Source organism: Oncorhynchus nerka, linkage group LG7 (genome assembly GCF_034236695.1).
Source record: "Oncorhynchus nerka isolate Pitt River linkage group LG7, Oner_Uvic_2.0, whole genome shotgun sequence".
Classification (NCBI taxonomy): domain Eukaryota; kingdom Metazoa; phylum Chordata; class Actinopteri; order Salmoniformes; family Salmonidae; genus Oncorhynchus; species Oncorhynchus nerka.
In genome coordinates, this window is record NC_088402.1 from 50,867,095 (window position 1) to 50,885,850 (window position 18,756).

Below are 18,756 nucleotides of genomic sequence, written 5' to 3' on the forward strand. Positions count from 1 at the left end.
AATAATGACCTGGCATATTTCAATCTTCTCGCTCTCGTGAATCCTTGCTGCATGGAATGTACGTGATAGCATGCTAACTCCCAAAGAAACACCCCATACAGCTAATACATACACTATACATTCCTATGGAGGCCAAGTGCTGAAAGCAGAAAAAAATCCCAACAGGTCTCAACAGTTATAGTATAGTAAAGAAGGGTGGCTAGTCAAAGCTGGGAAAACCCACAGTTGACTGTCACACACTACCTACTTACAGGAGAGTGCAAGAGTCTGAATTCCTATAGCTCTGACCTAGTTTGTACTGTAATTCAGTAGCTGTGGCAGTGCTAAAATCAGGAGGAGATTATTACATGTTAGTGCAGTTTTAGTGCAGTACACTGAAATCCTATTATGTGTAATCCATAGTAGTACTGTAGATATTATGAAAGGTAAACCCGTAAACCCTATTGGAATCTCAAGAACTGATTGAGGATTTTTTCTTCCAGTGAGAAACCTAGATTTCATGAGAAGATGATGCAACATATTGGAGGCCCCTTACAGTGGTCATTTGGAGGTCATACACAATCACAGGTATTACCTATGAATATGTGTTACAAACCACCCCAATCTCAAAGCAGAGATGGGGTCTCTATTATAGAGAACCCAACTGGTGGCCCGCTGGCCTCAATCTTGTTGATGATCCCTGCTCTATGAATACTGTACTCTCTTAACCCATCCTCCAGACAGTTAGCTAGTCTCTTCATGATCTGTTCTCCATCTCAGAAGCTCCTCTCGATGTACAGTATTTATGCCTTGGGGAGGGCTGCTAATTCTGAGCCTACTGATGATTGTACGCGAGGGACACTGCTACAGAATCTACAGAAGCTGAGTGGGTGGCAGGTAGCCTATCTGTTAGAGCGTTGGGCCAGTAACCGAAGGACGCTGGTTTAAATACCTGAGGTGACTATGCAAAAATTTGCTGATGTGCCCTTAAGCCCTTAACCTAATTTTCTCCAGGGGCACTGTACTGCTACGGCTGACCCTGTAAAACAACACATTTCACTGCAGCTATCTGATATACACTTTAAAAATATGAAAACATTTGGTGTTCAGGAGGCTACTGGGAAGAGGGAAGACCTGATGAAGACGCCACAAGGAAGATGTCACATTACTGTATTCTATCTGTCACTTTGGGTTTGAATTAACGCAAACATGGAAACAATCCCTGAATTCTCCAGATGACTCGATTGTAGTCCTTTATTGCGGGGTTATCCTAAGGAATTTCTATTTGATAAAATGAACTTGAACTTTCTAGAAAAGTGGAAGGCTCACTGTCTAGAGACCGTATGCTTTCCGTGAAGCCTAGTTTTTACTGGACCAGTGTCAGCTCGCAGCTACTATAGACTGATTAAGAATGTCATAGGATGTAAGCGAAGGAGGGCAGTACATCATCTGAGGTTCTAGTTCTTACACTGGGCTACTGTCTTCACAGGCACACATTTATAAACCATTACATTGGATGAATGTGGTTCCTATCTTTTAATGAACAAAAAAAAATGCATATGCTTTTATGTATGGCCTTTAACTAGGTCTCAGAGGACATTGTAGGAGATTTACTTAAAATAGAATTGTAGGAGATTTACCCTAAATACAAGTACAGTAATTATAAAAAATGAATACAAAAATATCAGCAGCACACTATTAATTTAGACTGTGGACTGGTAGAGTGGCCATATATTGCTGACTTACCCTCAGTGTTTCGAGACTGTTCGTTTGGACCCTGGTAGTTGAAGAGGACCTGGGACTGTCTCCTGGCTGCCTGGTCTCCTTCCTCCCTCATGACAGGAGCTCTGCTGGTCGGGCTGAACTTCACTGCGAGAAAGTCCTGGTCAAGTTTACTCTGGGGCTTTGTGGGCTCCTCACGCTGCTCCTCAAGATGCTCCTCAAGGTGCTTCTCATGGTGCCACCCGTAGCTTTGGGATGAACGACTGCCATCATGGTGGTGACTGTTTTGGTTGTCTCTGTGTTTGTGGCGGCCAGTGTGTCTCACTCCCTTGTCACTATTGACAGTTTGTGTGATGTCCTTCGAAGTGTCACTCTTCATCACTAAGTCACCATCTCTGTGATGTCTGCTGTCCTGGTCAACAACTTCCTGTTGATGCCTGTGGCTCTCTGAGGTAACTTCCTGTTTAGTTGTTGTTGTTGAGGTTGTTGACTCCCCCTGGGCCTTTGAGGTGGTCTGGTCCATGTGATGTGGATCCGCGGTAACAGTCACCTCCTCTCTTGTCTCCTGATCATATGTTCCCAGTCTCTCTCTCAGCTCCTGCTTCAGGTCATTAAAGATCTCATAAGTAGGAAAGCTTGTCTCAGCATAGGATGGTGACACTGTGGTCGATTCTGTTGGCTGGACCAGGTCTTGTGGTATAGTAGATGAGGAGTCAGGCAGTGTGTAGTCATAATCCTTATCTTCATCCAGGACAGGTGGGTCCTCTTTGTAAAGAGGTAGGGTGTTACCGGGGGCGAGTGGGTCTAATGGGCTTGTCTGTTTATTGTCATGCGGTTTGCTGAGGTCTCTCAGAGAGATGTTTTTCTGTCTGGTTGTTGCTAACATGGGCTTCTTAATGTCACGAGGGTCGCAGTCAGGGATAGGAGAACACATCAGGCTCCCGCCATCGTTAGGACAGTGACACACCTGACACGGGTCCATCTGGAAGGAGTGACCCGCTTCATACTTCAGGTTGCCTCGGACACAACCGATGCTCTCACACTGCGGACACCCATCCGCAGGTTCCACGACAGTGATGCAGTTGGGAGGGATCTGGGGACATGGGATGAAATGGCACCCGATCCTCCCGCCTCCCCGTGGACAAGAACATTCTGTGCTTCCGAAATCCACAAAGTAAGATTCTCCCTCTGGAACTTTCCCATTCCGGAAGCCTGCGTGGATGCAGTCATAGTACTGATAACCTTCACATGAGCATCCTATTTTAACGCAGGTGGCACAGCAAGCGTCCTTCTCCAAAACCTCCTCAATACAGTTGTCCAACACTGGACAATCCACGCCTGTACAGTCCCTTTGGCTTAGACAGGTACCCAGGCACAACAGGAGCACACATTGAAACAGCATCAGTTTTTCTTGGTTCATTTTTTATAAAAGTCCCAGAGCCCAAGAGCAATTGTTGAAAATGGAATTTGATGATAACTATTGTCCACAGTCTTCTGCAGTCGACCTGGAGTGAGAATGTTTGATTTCAAATGGCCTCCTTTAACCTGTGAGAATGAAAGAGAAATAACATGACATTACTGTTATGTCAACTTACTGTAGTGACAGAACCACAAGATCATCACCAAGGCATCACCAAGTTGTTTGTCATTGAACTGGGTCCCACCAGTCTCCACTGTTTAAATTAGCTATCATTACTGTCATTAAGCCTATAATAAAATTGACCATTGGGCTAATGTATGTTTTTCCATGCCCATTCTATGGTCACAGGACAGCTGGTGATGCATACTGTGGTTTGCATTACATTGGTATGGAAATTTAGCTACAGGTAACGCCGGATAGGGATAGGGGGAAATATGGACAACCCTAGACAAACCGTCCAAAGTTAGAAAAGAAAAGGCACTGTACCTGACAGCTCCTACACACAGAATAACACAGATAAGAGAGGACGAAGCTCATGCACTACAGTAGGCTTAATGTGGTTGCTAGTGTCAGATATTTTCCATATCTGGAATTCAAAATTTGTCCTTTCTAAGAAGTACGTTCTGTAACTTTTAATAAGATGCATTTCTTACACTACTGTACGGAGACTGAACAATCTTTCCAGTGATCCATATCCAGCCAATTCTAAACTCGTGTGTGTGATCCAAGTCAGTGATGGGACTACAAATCAGAGAATATATTGAAAACCAGGTGTTTTCTATTTCACTTTTCCTGTTTTCCCCCAACTGTTCGTGTGCTTGATCCAGTCCTATGAAACACTAACGTTTCAATCAAAGAAATCTGTTGGTATGATTCTACAAGTTATTTTCAAAATGCATTCCAGTTCTAAGTGAAACATGATGTGTATAAAACAAATATTAGATCCATTCCTAACATTTGACTAATCTTTAACACTGAGCTTAACCCAGTTGAGGAATATGAACAGTGTTAGACTCAAAAGACACACACATAGCACAACAGCCCAGACTCATTGCCCCCATAATGCTTAGAAACAGCTTGCTGGTGCATGGATTCCAACATATGGTGGAGTAGTTTGGGAGGGCAAAAGTCACCCAGTGTTGACATGGTATATTTACCTCAATAGACACCCTTCACGCTCATGTGTACGTTGGTTGTATGGAGAAGCCTGCACTGACACGTCTTTAAACTCCCAGCAGCAACTCATAACTCTACATACAGTCCCTCTGTTTTCTATATCAACATATTCAAAATGCTATAATCCTGCCATATGATGTCCTGGTTCCATGACTATATTTTAATGAGAATGTTGAGTTTATTAACCTGTATATATAGAGTTATGGTGTGCTGCTCTGTGTTGAGGAATCCTATTATCTTGGCGCAAATTTGCCCTTCAGTGCTGATTATGTAGGGGACCGTGCACTTCCTTTCAGTGAGGATTCTATCACTAACACAACCCCTCTGTGTCAAAGTCAACCAACCACAGGTTATGGCAGTCACAGCCAACTGCAGAGGTTTTCTAAATGAAATATTACAATCAGCCCCTTCCAAATTCAACGTTTCTTCAAATGATACGTTTTTTGAGAGCCATTAGACATCCAACTGGAAGTAAAACATTGGTTCTGGCTACTTCTCGCACATCTGGGGCTACGTCTCTCTCACTTCATCATACCCAGACCACAGAATGAGAAGGACTGCAAGCACAGACGAATGCACCACTTAGACAGTCAATGATGGCTTTGTATGCAGCGGGTAAAGAATCATTTTAACAGGTCTCACAGTCTTGACTGGCATGTGCCCCACTGGTTTGGTGTTTTAATGATGTTGAATTCAGCACATGGCATGCAACGACATGGCATGATGTACTGCATCAAAGGCTGAGGCTCAGAGTTCCTATGTCTGCCACAGCTGACAGTGAGATTCAAAAAAGAAAAAGAAAGTTGGGGCTGGGTAAATCAAACTAATTGTATAAACATGTGTCACTCACTCACAACCACTATCAGAATCTGTGATAAGAAGATAAAGTGAATGGGAGACACATCTAGCCGCTGTATCTTTGCTGACCTATGTAAGATTAATTTAAATGAAACAAATGAGTTTTTTTTCTTTCAGCTAAAAAAAATGTCCAAAGTTTTCCAGACAATGTTTGTGTACATGGTTTGCTCATGTACCTCTCCTAGTACCAAGGAGTTGAGCCAGGATACAGAAAACATTGTTGTCGTGTGATTTAACAGGAAAAGTTCTCAACAGTAATGTTTGTCTTCGCGTATTTAAATACTATATTTTCCAACTGGTGTAAAGATTTAAAGATAGACTGACATTATCTTGTATGATATCTGCTAGGCTGTGAATAATGACTTGAATGTAATAAAGTCAGTAGCCTGAGGTTTGATAAGGTGCACAAACTCACATAGAGCCAAATCACTTTTAACAAATATTACTGTTTACGTTTTGTCATTACATACAAATGGACATAAGCAATAGACTTCAGGGCTGAGAATACTCCATAATTTGATATTGGAAACCGGACTTAAATACATTTTTCTCTCTGTGTTTTAACAATAAACGTTAAGTGTGAAAGTGAAATAGGCATAATTTAATAGAGGATAAATAAAATCCTGAAATGTTCTTAGTTATGTGGAGAATTAAATGTCAATATAACCTGCCATGCACATAACTGATGGGTAGAAATGTTGGAAAGGAAAACCATAATTTTTTACATGTTACATGTAAAAGGTTAGCACATAAACACATTCTCACAAACAAGCGTGCAAAGGCAGTGAGGCAGTGATTGAAAAGTTTCTTTACCTTACGTCTCAGTTCTGTCAGTGTGCGACCGGTATCTTGTATGCTGGCCCAAAGTTAGCTGAGCGCATTCTGAAGAGAAGGGGGATGTGCAAGCGCTCTCTGAAAACTGAGAGAGGATAGGGGCGGAACAAAAACTTTGCCCTCCGAATACTTCAGCAAATGACTTATGAGGTCAGGAATACTTTTGAGCCTCTATTTCATGAAGCTGCTGATTCACGTTTGAACGAATTCCAAATCGCTTCAATCTGTGTATCTAGCTGCTGTTTTACTTTATTGAAATAGGCTGCTTGCTGTCACATTCCAATATTAGTCTTTGCACTTTGCACTTTGCATTTTGCATTTGACGAATGCAGTCATTTCCCCCATTTACATTGTCATTATTGTGACGTTGTATATTGTAATTCCAGATGATTCACCCAAAAGTAGGTTGTGCTGGTGAATAACTAACTATTAGACCCATGTTATGCACATCTAATGTCCATAACTTGAAAAGGATAAAGGCTAAAAAGCCTACACACAATAATCAAACTCTCCTGCAAATCTTCTCACTCAATAAGAAAATATCACATGATCTCTGCGGCTCTTTGTCAAGTTCGTTATAACGATGAGACCAAGGCGCAGCGTGATGTGAATACATCTTCTTTAATAACAACGAAGAAACACTAAACAAACTTACAAAACGAACGTGATGCTATAAATATAATGAGTGCAGACACAGGAAACTACACATAGACAATAACCCACAAATTACCCAAGGAATATGGCTGCCTAAATATGGTTCCAAATCAGAGACAACGATAAACAGCTGCCTCTGATTGAGAACCAATCTAGGCAACCATAGACATAAAAACACCTAGACAAGTCACAACCCCATAAACATACAAAAACCCTAGACAGGTCAAAACACATATCACCCTCGTCACACCCTGACCTAACCAAAATAATAAATAAAACAAAGAATACTAAGGTCAGGGTGTGACAGTACCCCCCCCCCCCCAAAGGTGCGGACTCCCGGCCGCAAACCTAAAGCTATATGGGAGGGTCTGGGTGGGCATCTAACCTTGGTGGCGTCTTAGGTTCTGGACGCCGCCCCACTTCTTTATACTTAGGGCTGGGGACCCTCGATGGAGACCTCTGGCTGGGGACCGTCGTGGTAGGTTCCGGACTGTGGCCCGTCGTGGTAGGTTCCGGACTGTGGCCCGTCGTGGTAGGTTCCGGACTGTGGCCCGTCGTGGTAGGTACCGGACTGTGGCCCGTCGTGGTAGGTACCGGACTGTGGCCCGTCGTTAGAGGTTCCGGTCTGTGGCCCGTCGTTAGAGGTTCCGGTCTGTAAACTGTCACCGGACGCTCTGGACTGGTGAGGCGCACTATAGGCCTGGTGCGTGGTGCCGGCACTGGTGGTACCGGGCTGGGTACACGCACCTCAGGGCGAGTGCGAGGAGCAGGAACAGGGAGTACTGGACCCTGGAGGCGCACTGGAGGTCTGGTGCGTGGTGCTGGCACTAGTGGTACCGGGCTGGGGACACGCACCTCAGGGTGAGTGCGGGGAGGAGGAACAAGGCGTACTGGACTCCCGAGGCGCACTATAGGCCTGGTGCACTGTATATACAGTGCCTTGCGAAAGTATTCGGCCCCCTTGAACTTTGCGACCTTTTGCCACATTTCAGGCTTCAAACATAAAGATATAAAACTGTATTTTTTTGTGAAGAATCAACAACAAGTGGGACACAATCATGAAGTGGAACGACATTTATTGGATATTTCAAACTTTTTTAACAAATCAAAAACTGAAAAATTGGGCGTGCAAAATTATTCAGCCCCTTTACTTTCAGTGCAGCAAACTCTCTCCAGAAGTTCAGTGAGGATCTCTGAATGATCCAATGTTGACCTAAATGACTAATGATGATAAATACAATCCACCTGTGTGTAATCAAGTCTCCGTATAAATGCACCTGCACTGTGATAGTCTCAGAGGTCCGTTAAAAGCGCAGAGAGCATCATGAAGAACAAGGAACACACCAGGCAGGTCCGAGATACTGTTGTGAAGAAGTTTAAAGCCGGATTTGGATACAAAAAGATTTCCCAAGCTTTAAACATCCCAAGGAGCACTGTGCAAGCGATAATATTGAAATGGAAGGAGTATCAGACCACTGCAAATCTACCAAGACCTGGCCGTCCCTCTAAACTTTCAGCTCATACAAGGAGAAGACTGATCACAGATGCAGCCAAGAGGCCCATGATCACTCTGGATGAACTGCAGAGATCTACAGCTGAGGTGGGAGACTCTGTCCATAGGACAACAATCAGTCGTATATTGCACAAATCTGGCCTTTATGGAAGAGTGGCAAGAAGAAAGCCAGTTCTTAAAGATATCCATAAAAAGTGTCGTTTAAAGTTTGCCACAAGCCACCTGGGAGACACACCAAACATGTGGAAGAAGGTGCTCTGGTCAGATGAAACCAAAATTGAACTTTTTACATTTACATTTACATTTAAGTCATTTAGCAGACGCTCTTATCCAGAGCGACTTACAAATTTTTGGCAACAATGCAAAACATTATGTTTGGCGTAAAAGCAACACAGCTCATCACCCTGAACACACCATCCCCACTGTCAAACATGGTGGTGGCAGCATCATGGTTTGGGCCTGCTTTTCTTCAGCAGGGACAGGGAAGATGGTTAAAATTGATGGGAAGATGGATGGAGCCAAATACAGGACCATTCTGGAAGAAAACCTGATGGAGTCTGCAAAAGACCTGAGACTGGGACGGAGATTTGTCTTCCAACAAGACAATGATCCAAAACATAAAGCAAAATCTACAATGGAATGGTTCAAAAATAAACATATCCAGGTGTTAGAATGGCCAAGTCAAAGTCCAGACCTGAATCCAATCGAGAATCTGTGGAAAGAACTGAAAACTGCTGTTCACAAATGCTCTCCATCCAACCTCACTGAGCTCGAGCTGTTTTGCAAGGAGGAATGGGAAAAAAATGTCAGTCTCTCGATGTGCAAAACTGATAGACATACCCCAAGCGACTTACAGCTGTAATCGCAGCAAAAGGTGGCGCTACAAAGTATTAACTTAAGGGGGCTGCATAATTTTGCACGCCCAATTTTTCAGTTTTTGATTTGTTAAAAAAGTTTGAAATATCCAATAAATGTCGTTCCACTTCATGATTGTGTCCCACTTGTTGTTGATTCTTCACAAAAAAATACAGTTTTAATATCTTTATGTTTGAAGCCTGAAATGTGGCCTAAGGTCGCAAAGTTCAAGGGGGCCGAATACTTTCGCAAGGCACTGTATATATATATATATATAATGTGATGTATAGACATTATGGACAGTATATGGATAGAATATGTAGTATATCTGAAGAATACTTAGGATAGAATTGAATATGTACAGCAATAGTTAAATAGGATAGGCCTTGACTAGAATACAGTATACACATTTGAAGTGGGTCAAACAGTATGTCAACATTATTAAAGTGACCAGTGTTCCATTATTAAAGTGACTAGTGTCCAATGTCTATGTACGTCTAAAGGTATGTATGTCTAAGGTAAAGGTTTGAGTAACCGGGTGGTAGTCGACTAGTAACAGTTACTAAAGTTCAGGGCAGGGTGCGGCGGCCAGCTAGTGGTGACTATGTAACAGTCTGATGGCCTTGAGAAAGAAGCTGACCTCACCTTCTGGATGGTAAACGGGGTGAACAGGCCATGGCCCGGGTGGCTGAGGTCCCCAATGATCCTTTTGGCCTTCCTGTGACACCGGGTGCTGTAAATGTCCTGGAGGGCAGGCATTGAGACGGCACCACCATCCAGAGAGCCCTGCGGTTACAGACGGTGCAGTTGCCATACCAGGCGGTGACACAGCCCGACAGGATGCTCTCAATGGTGCATCTGTAAAAGCTTTTGAGGGTCTTAGGGGTCAAGCAAAAACTATTTGGCCTCCTGAAGCCTTCTTGCGCCTTCTTCACCACACTGTCTGTGTGGGTGGACCATTTCATATTGCAGGGATGTGGACGCCAAGGAACTTTTCACCTTCTCCACTGCAGCCCCGTCAATGTTGATGGGGGCATGCTCCCTCTGCTTTCTCCTAAAGTACACGATCAGCCCCTTCATTTTATTGACATTGAGGGAGAGGTTATTTTCCTGGCACCATTCCGCTAGGGCCCTCACCTCCTCCCTGTAGGCTGACTCGCCTATCACTGTTGTGTTGTCTGCTAACTTGATGATTGATTTGGAGATGTGCGTGGCCACGCAGTCATGGGTGAACAGGGAGTACATGAAGGGACTGAGCACGCACCCATGTGGGGTTGTGGATCAGCATAGTGGAGATGTTGTTGCCTACATTCCCCACCTAGGGGCGGCCTGTCAGGAAGTCTAGGACCCAGTTGCACAGGGCGAGGTACAAACCCAGGGCCCCTTGCTTAACACGCTTAAATGTCTTACTTACTTCGGCCAAAGAGAACGAGAGCTCACAGTCCTGGGAAGCGATGGTGGCCCGCATTGGCGGCGCTGTGTTTTCCTCGAAGCGGGCGAAGAAAGTGTTTAGGCTGTCCACGAAGTAGCTAGTTTTCCCTTTATAATCTGTGATTGTCTGGAGTCCCTGCCATAAACGTTTTGTGTCTGAGCCGTTGAATTGCGACTCCACTTTGTCTCTGTACTGACATTTTGCCTGTTTGATTGCCTTACAGAGGGAATAACTGGACTGTTTGTATTCAACCATATTCCCAGTCACCTTGCCGTGGTTAAATGACAGACACAAGGGGATATGGTGCCATTCGTGGCTTTGTTTTAGGGACACTCCCACGACAAATCGATGACATGGATGGCTCCAGCATTTGTTTTTGTGTGCACATTGTTGAAAACTTCCTCTATACTATTGATCTGTTGTAGTATGCAAAATCTCTGCATAATTTATTGCAGCAAATTGGCAAAGGATTTGCCACAACTTTTGGCAGAAGCCTGTTTTTTTCTGTAAGGTTATAGAGACAAAATTAATATGGCAAGATTTTTCATTTTCAGAAATCCCCTTAGTCAGGCTTCACTGGATTAAGAAACTGTGTGATAGACACATCTGTACAAATCTATACAAGTCTAATCCATGTGTTGTTCAGTGCTATTCTGTAACTGGATAAAACATTTGCCCCCACTGTACGCTTGCCAGCATCCATGGATATTGTCCAGTGCAGGTCAAGTCTATCCACCCACAGTTTGTTCATGTGTATCGTGACTGACTACATACTATAATAGTGACCACATCGGAGACAAACACATTGATTTTCCTCTTGTCCAGAGCAGGACTGTGATCTCAGCCTGGGCTGTGCTGTGCCTGGCAGACAGGCCGTCTCTGGTTCTTTAATGACCTGAGCCCATGAGCTAACTGGCTGTGAAGGTCCATTCAGCTCACTAATGCCCAGAGGAACCTGCATGGTGTACCTCTGCTCCTTGCTCCAGACTGCCTCTCAAATACCTTGCATTTCCCAATACAGTCCATTACTTTGACCAGGGCCCTAAATTAAGTTCTGGTCAAAATCAGTACACTACTGTATGGAGAATAGAGTCAGTTGTGACTTGAGACACAAAGGGAGTGACTTGAGAAGAAGGAGCTGTTTTAAAGTGGCAGTGCAGTTTCATCTCATTTAACACGTGATTGACTTAAAAGGCACATGACATAGTATAAGTTGGGGAGGGGGGGGCTTTCCTCTCTTGTTCTTTATTGCTCATCTATTTTTCCTCAATTAAGGGGAAGGCCGATGGCATCACAGATTCCCATCAGACCAACTCCTTGAATGCCCTACTCCATGAAGTTTGCAGTTGGGCTTAAAACACATTTTCTTACCATTTAGTGTGTGGACTATACTGTATTTACACATTGCATATCGCTTTTCAAAAGTTAAAGTAAAAAAATAGCTGGAGGATGTCTTTAAGGCCAGGCACCAAAGGCTGATATGACATTTCTGCATCTATCTATCAATTTGAAGATTTGTTGGTATTTTGGTCCATTAATATTAGTATTTTCAAAAAGTTAACATTTAGGGAAAAAAAGTCAGTTACTTGAGGTAATATGTACATGTAGGTAGAGGTAAAGTGACTATGCATAGATGATAAACAGAGAGTAGCAGCAGTGTAAAAATAGGGGGTGGGGACAATGCAAACAGTCTGGGTAGCCAGTTGATTAACTGTTCAAGAGTCTTATGGCTTGGGGGTAGAAGCTGTTACGAAGCCTTTTTGACCTAGACTTGGTACTCTGGTACCGCTTGGCGTGCGGTAGCAGAGAGGACAGTCTATGACTAGGGTGGCTGGTGTCCTTGGCAATTTTTTGTGATTTCCTCTGACGCCGCCTGGTATAGAGGTCCTGGATGGCAGGAAGCTTGGCCACAGTGATATACTGGGCCGGACACACTACCCTCTGTAGTGCCTTGCGGTCGGAGGCCGAGTAGTTGCCATACCAGACGGTGATGCTCTCGATGGTGCAGCTGTAGAAGGATTGGTGCCAAATCTTTTCAGTATCCTGAGGGGGAATAAGTGTTGTCGTGTCCTCTTCACGACTGTCTTGGTGTATTTGGACCATGATAGTTTTTTGGTGATGTGGACACCAAGGAACTTGAAGCTCTCAACCTGCTCCACTACAGACCTGTTGATGAGAATTGGGGCATGCTCAGTACATATTCTTCTGTAGTCCACAATCATCTCCTTGTCTTTAACACATTGAAGAAGAGGTTGTTATCCCGGCACCACACTACCAGGTATCTGACCTCCTCCCTATAGGCTGTCTCATCGTTGTCAGTGATTAGGCCTACCACTATTGTGTTGTCTGCAAACACATTCGTTCTGACTTTCTGCTCAGACTAACAGCCTCACCTGTTGTTCCTGTCAATCAGACACGCAGTGTCAACCAATGAACCAAAGATGCGTGAGGGAGGGCCGAGCCAACTCTCTTACAGTCACACACTTAGCAGCCGAGGAGAGAGAGGAAGGACAGCTATGAAAACAGCTGGAAAATGAGTCGGAAACAAAGTAGCATTTGGATGCATTTTAATAATGTAGACAATGTTAGAGTACAGTGTAGAATTTGCCAAATCAAAATCTCATATAAAGCCAGTTATAGGCACAACCTACACCGGCATATGGGAACTGTTCACCCAAATGTGAAGCTAGCTGTAGCAGAGCTTTGAGAAACTAGCGGGCCTGCTAGTGACAGTGGTGGAGCCAGCACCTCCACACGTGGAGATGTATCCACTCAGTCAAGTAGGCCTACTCCGCAACCCACAGCAATGCAGTCTTCTATGGAACAGTTTATGCCAAAGTCTATGTCTGTAGCAAAACAAGGCCAAATTGATATTTCATTGGCTAAAAGTATTGCCACAGATTTCCAGACATTTTCGATCATGGAGGACAGAGGTTTTAGAAATTATAGCAATAGCCCAAATCCAATGTACACAATTCCAAGCAGGAAAACCCTTTCAAAATCACATATTCTACAACTGTACGAGAGCACACAGGCTTCAGTGCGGGAAAGAGTTCACAAAGCTACTGCAGTTGGCCTTACCACTGACTGCTGGACATCAAGGGTAACCACTTCTTACATGTTGGTTACATGTCACTTCATTGAAGATTCTTCGATGTCTGGCTGTCTTCTGGACTGCTTTGAGTTCAGCAACAGACACACCTCAGAGAACTTGGCAGAGGAACTGTTGAGAATAGCAAGTAGATGGAAAAGTGGTCTGTTGTGTTAGCGACAATGCAGCTAACACAACCCAAATATTTTTACCATGAACCTTTTTAAATGGACCTATCATCCATGTCTTGCCCACACAATCAACCTGATTGTAAGAGACGCTCTGAAGGTGATGAAGCCCACTGTGGACAAAGTGAAAGCAGCTGTGGAATACTTCCACAGGAGCGCTGAAAACCTAGTCTACACAACGACAGATGGGGATGCCTGAGCTGAGGCCTAAACAAGACTGCATTACAAGGTGGAATTCAACATTTTATATGTTGAAGCGGTTTCTTGAGTCAAAGGATGTCATCAACTCTACCCTGGCCATTGTCAATGCACCTGTTCATGCGCTGACCCAAGAGGAATGGTGGTGGAGGTGTGCAGAGTCCCTAGAATCCTTTGAGCAGGTCACTGTGGAGATCGGTACAGTAAGCAATTATTACTACATCATTTAATCCAGTATTATATTATATGAGCAGTAGATGAGAATGTAGTATCAGACAAAACATGAACCTGAACTAATAAGTTACTGTTCTCTCTTTTCAGCTATGTGACAGCCTCAAAAATGATACTCCTGTGTAAGGGTCTATAGGGAATCACAGCCAGCCACCAGAGAGAAGCAAATGTAACCACAGGACATGTGACCGAGTTGATGGACACCCCATGTTAATCAATGGACAGAAAGTTCCACAGAATGGAATATAATCACGTGCTATCAGAAACCGCTGCACTTGACCCCAGGTTTTAGAAGTTAACCTTCAATGATGCCAGAGCGATTGATGAGGCTCTTCAAAGAATAACCTCAGCAGCAGGAAAGAACAGCCCCAGCAGTCAGCTGGCTCAGGCACCAGGAAGAAGAGTGATCAGATGGAGCAGAAGCACCAGCAGTAGTGCCACAAATGTCTGGGGTTTGGATGCTGTTTGACGAGAGAGCAACTGGGGATGCAGCACGAAGGAATCTCTCAGCAGATGCCATAATGGAGGTCCGATCTTATTTGGAGAAGCCCTTCCAAATACAGACCTGCAGATCCTCTGAACTGGTGGAAGAAAATGCCTCTGTCTCCCCACGGCTTACTAAAGTCATGACGGGGAGACTCTGCATAGTGGCAGGTATTCTCAAAAGCAGAACAAATAATTGAGAGAAGAATCCGCATCAGCCCCTAAAAAGGTGAGGCAGCTTGCATTTCTGAATGCAAATCTCATAAAAGCAAAATATGGTCAGCATTGCTATGTGCTGCTGTTTATAACATGGCAATAAAGAAAGAGAAACGAGGGACCAGTTTAATGTTAAGTGGGATGCTGCATTTTGCACAGTTATTTATTTATTTAATATGGTGCAATATTCTATTATGTTGTTGAGTTTGTATTCATTTTGAATTGTTACATTTCTTTGCACTTTGTTTATAAACATTAAATGTTTTACTTTAAATGCACATGTTTAATAGCATCCTTTTTTCACATTCATTTCAATTTGTGGGATGCTGCAGTTTTGCAAATAGTTATTTCTTTGATATTGTCAAATTCGTCATATTGATGAGACCAAGGCGCAGCGTGGTAAGCATACATTCTTTTAATGAAGGAAACACTAAACAAACTAACAAAGAAACAAAACTAACGTGAAGCTGACATGCAACTCCACAAAACCAAATTGAAAAATGGCAACCTAAATAGGATCCCCAATCAGAGACAACGATAAACAGCTGCCTCTGAATGAGAACCAATGCAGGCCACCATAGACCTACATTACCTAGACATACAAAAAACCCATAGATATACAAAATCCCTAGACAGCACAAAAACACACATACCCACCCTCGTCACACCCTGGCCAAAATAATACATAAAACATAGATAACTAAGGTCAGGGCGTGACAGTACCACCCAGAGGTGCGGACTCTCGACCACAAACCTGAACTTGTAGGGGAGGGGCCAGGTGGGCATCTAACCTCGGTGGCGGCTCTGGTTCTGGACCCCCCATCTTAACACTTGTCTCTCCGCCTTCGTTGAGTTGAACCGTGGCTCATCGCCGGAGGCTCTGGACTGTGGATCCTCGCTGGATGTTCTGGACTGGGGACCATCGCTGGAGGTTCCGGACTTGGGACCCGCCGTTGGAGGTTCCGGACTGGGTACTGTCGCCGGACGCTCTGGACTGCCGAGGCGCACTATAGGCCTGGTGCGTGGTTCCAGCACTGGTGGTACCGGGCTGGGGACACGCACCTCAGGGTGAGTGCGAGGACCAGGAACAGAGCATACTGGACTGCCGAGGCGCACTGTAGGCCTGGTGCGTGGTGCCGGCACTGGTAGTACCGGGCTAGAGACACGCACCTCAGGGCCAGTGCGGGGATGAGAAACAGGACGTACTGGACTCTGGAGGCGCACTTGATGGCCCTGCGAGGGGTAGAAACAGGACATACCGGGTTGTGAAAGTACACTGGAGACCTGGTGTGTATAGCCGGCATCAATTGTTCCCGAAACTTTAACACGTTTCAGGATGAGTATGAGGAACTGACACAGGTGGCATCGGACAGGGCGAATGCCGTGCATACTACACCAAACTACACCAAACCAACAGCTCTCTCTTCACTCACCTCCAATTTAATCAACAACTCCTCAAAGGTCTCATAATCTCCCCTCCAATGTGTCCAATAACTCCTCGACAATCTCAGAGACTCACCCCTCAAATCCCCCCCCCAAATCATCTTGGGATTTCTGTGGCCTACCTCCGACATCATTGCTGTCCTCTCTTGCTCCTAGGCGACTCCTCAGCCTGCGTCCAGGGTCCTGCTCCGTCCAAAATTTCCTCCCAGGTCCATTCCTCCTTAACAAGCTGCTTAGTCCTTTTATGGTGGATTATTCTGTCACGTTCATCGTATAGAGGAGACTAAGGCGCAGCGTGATATGAATACATTATTCTTTAATAAAGAAAGAACACTAAACAAATTAACAAAACAACCGTGACGCTATATAGACCGAGTACTGACATGCAACTACACATAAACAATAACCCACAAAACCAAAATGGAAAAATGGCAACCTAAATAGGATCCCCAATCAGAGACAACGATAAACAGCTGCCTCTGATTGGGAACCAATTCAGGCCACTATAGACCTACATTACCTAGACATACAAATTAAACATAGATATACAAAAACCCTTGACAGTGATAAACACACATACCCTCCCTCGTCACAACCTGACCTGACCAAAATAAAACATAAAACTAAGGTCAGGGCGTGACAGATATGGTGCAATATTCTATTATGCTCTTCAGATTGTATTTGTTTTGAATGGTTAGATTTATATGCACTTTGTTTATATACATTAAAAAGTTACTTTACTTTAAATCCAAATGTTTAATAGCATTCTTTTTCATAACAAACCAATGCATTTTTAAATACATTGTGGTTAAGGTAGAGTATGATTTCATTTCATAATTTAATTTGAATTGCTATCGCAAACATATTGTTTTTAAAGAATCGTTTGGGAGCCAAAAGAGCCAGAATGCCCATCCCTAGCACGCACCCCTGAGGGGCCCATGTGTTGAGGATCAGCGTGGCGGATGTGTTCTTACCTACCCTTACCACCTGGGGGCGGCCCGTCAGGAAGTCCAGGATCCAGTTGCAGAGGGAGCTGTTTAGTCCCAGGGTCCTTAGCTTAGTGATGAGCTTTGAGGACACTATGGTGTTGAACGCTTAGTTGTAGTCAATGAATAACATTCTCACATAGGTGTTCCTTTTGTCCAGGTGGGAAAGGGCAGTGTGGAGTGCAATAGAGATAATCTGTGGATCTGTTGGTGCGGTATGCAAATTGGAGTGGGTCTAGGGTTTCTGGGATAATGGTGTTGATGTGAGCCATGACCTGCCTTTCAAAGCACTTCATGGCTACAGACGTTCTTGGGCACAGGGACTATGGTGGTCTGCTTGAAACATCAGGGACAGGTTGAAAATGTCAGTGAAGACACTTGCCAGTTTTACTCACATCGGCTATGGAGAGCGTGATCACACAGTTGTCCGGAACAGCTAATGCTCTCATGTATGCTTCAGTGTTGCTTTCCTCGAAGCGAGTATGGAAGTTATTTAGCTCTTCTGGTAGGCTGTGTCACTGGGCAGCTCTCGGCTGAGCTTCCCTTTGTGGTCCGTTATAGTTTGAAAGCCCTGCCACATCCGACGAGCATCGGAGCCGGTGTAGTACAATTCAATCTTAGTTCTTTACTGACGCTTTGCTTGTTTGATGGTTCGCCGGAGGGCATAGCGTGATTTCTTAAGCGTCCAGGTTAGAGTCCCACTCTTTGAAAGCGGAAACTCTGCCCTTTAGCTCAGTGCGGATGTTGCCTGTAATCCATGGCTTCTGGTTGGGTACGTATGTACGGTCACTGTGGGGATGATGTCATCGATGCACTTATTGATGAAGCCAGTGACTGATGTGGTGTACTCCTCAATGCCATCGGAAGAATCCCAGAACATTTTCCAATCTGTGCTAGCAAAACAGTTCTGTAGTTTAGCATCTGAGTCCTCTGACCACTTCCTTATTGAGCGAGTCACTGTTACTTCTGCTTTAATTTTTGCTTGTAAGCAGGAATCAGGAGGATAGAGTTATGGTCAGATTTGCCAAATGGACGGCGAGGGAGAGCTGTGTACGCATCTCTGTGTGTGGAGTAGAGTCAAGTGTTTATTTTCTTCTGGTTGCACATTTAACATGCTGGTAGAAATGAGGCAAAACGTATTTAAGTTTCCCTGCATTAAAGTCCCCGGCCACTAGGAACAGCTCCTCTGGATGAGCATTTTCCTATTTGCTTATGGCCCTATGCAGCTCGTTGAGCTCTGTCTTAGTGCCTACATGACTTGTGAAAGACGTCATCGTGTAACAGGCAGTGGCCAGAGAGGCAGGCTGCTCCAAATTAGTTGGCCTGTGAGTGCTTGTCTGAGGCTCCTAGTGGGTGACCTGACTGTGGTAATGCCTCTCAGCGCAAGGTAACCTGATATGACTCAGAGCTGATCCGGGAAAGGTAATTGCACCCCACTCTGTTGTTATTTCCCAGTCATGCATGTCTGAATGGTGAC

At 44.4% G+C, this 18,756-nt stretch overlaps 1 protein-coding gene across 1 annotated transcript in view; it reads right to left on the minus strand.

Annotated features, from left to right (window-relative positions):
* LOC115131874 (fibulin-2-like) overlaps nucleotides 1-6,074 on the minus strand; it is a 46,523-nt gene extending 40,449 nt beyond the window's left edge. Inside the window, 2 exon segments of the mRNA XM_029663936.2 lie at nucleotides 1,726-3,246; nucleotides 5,969-6,074. Of these exon segments, the coding sequence (XP_029519796.2) occupies nucleotides 1,726-3,121 (1,396 nt within the window). The 5' untranslated portion in view covers nucleotides 3,122-3,246; nucleotides 5,969-6,074.
* Nucleotides 6,075-18,756: the final 12,682 nt, after the last annotated feature.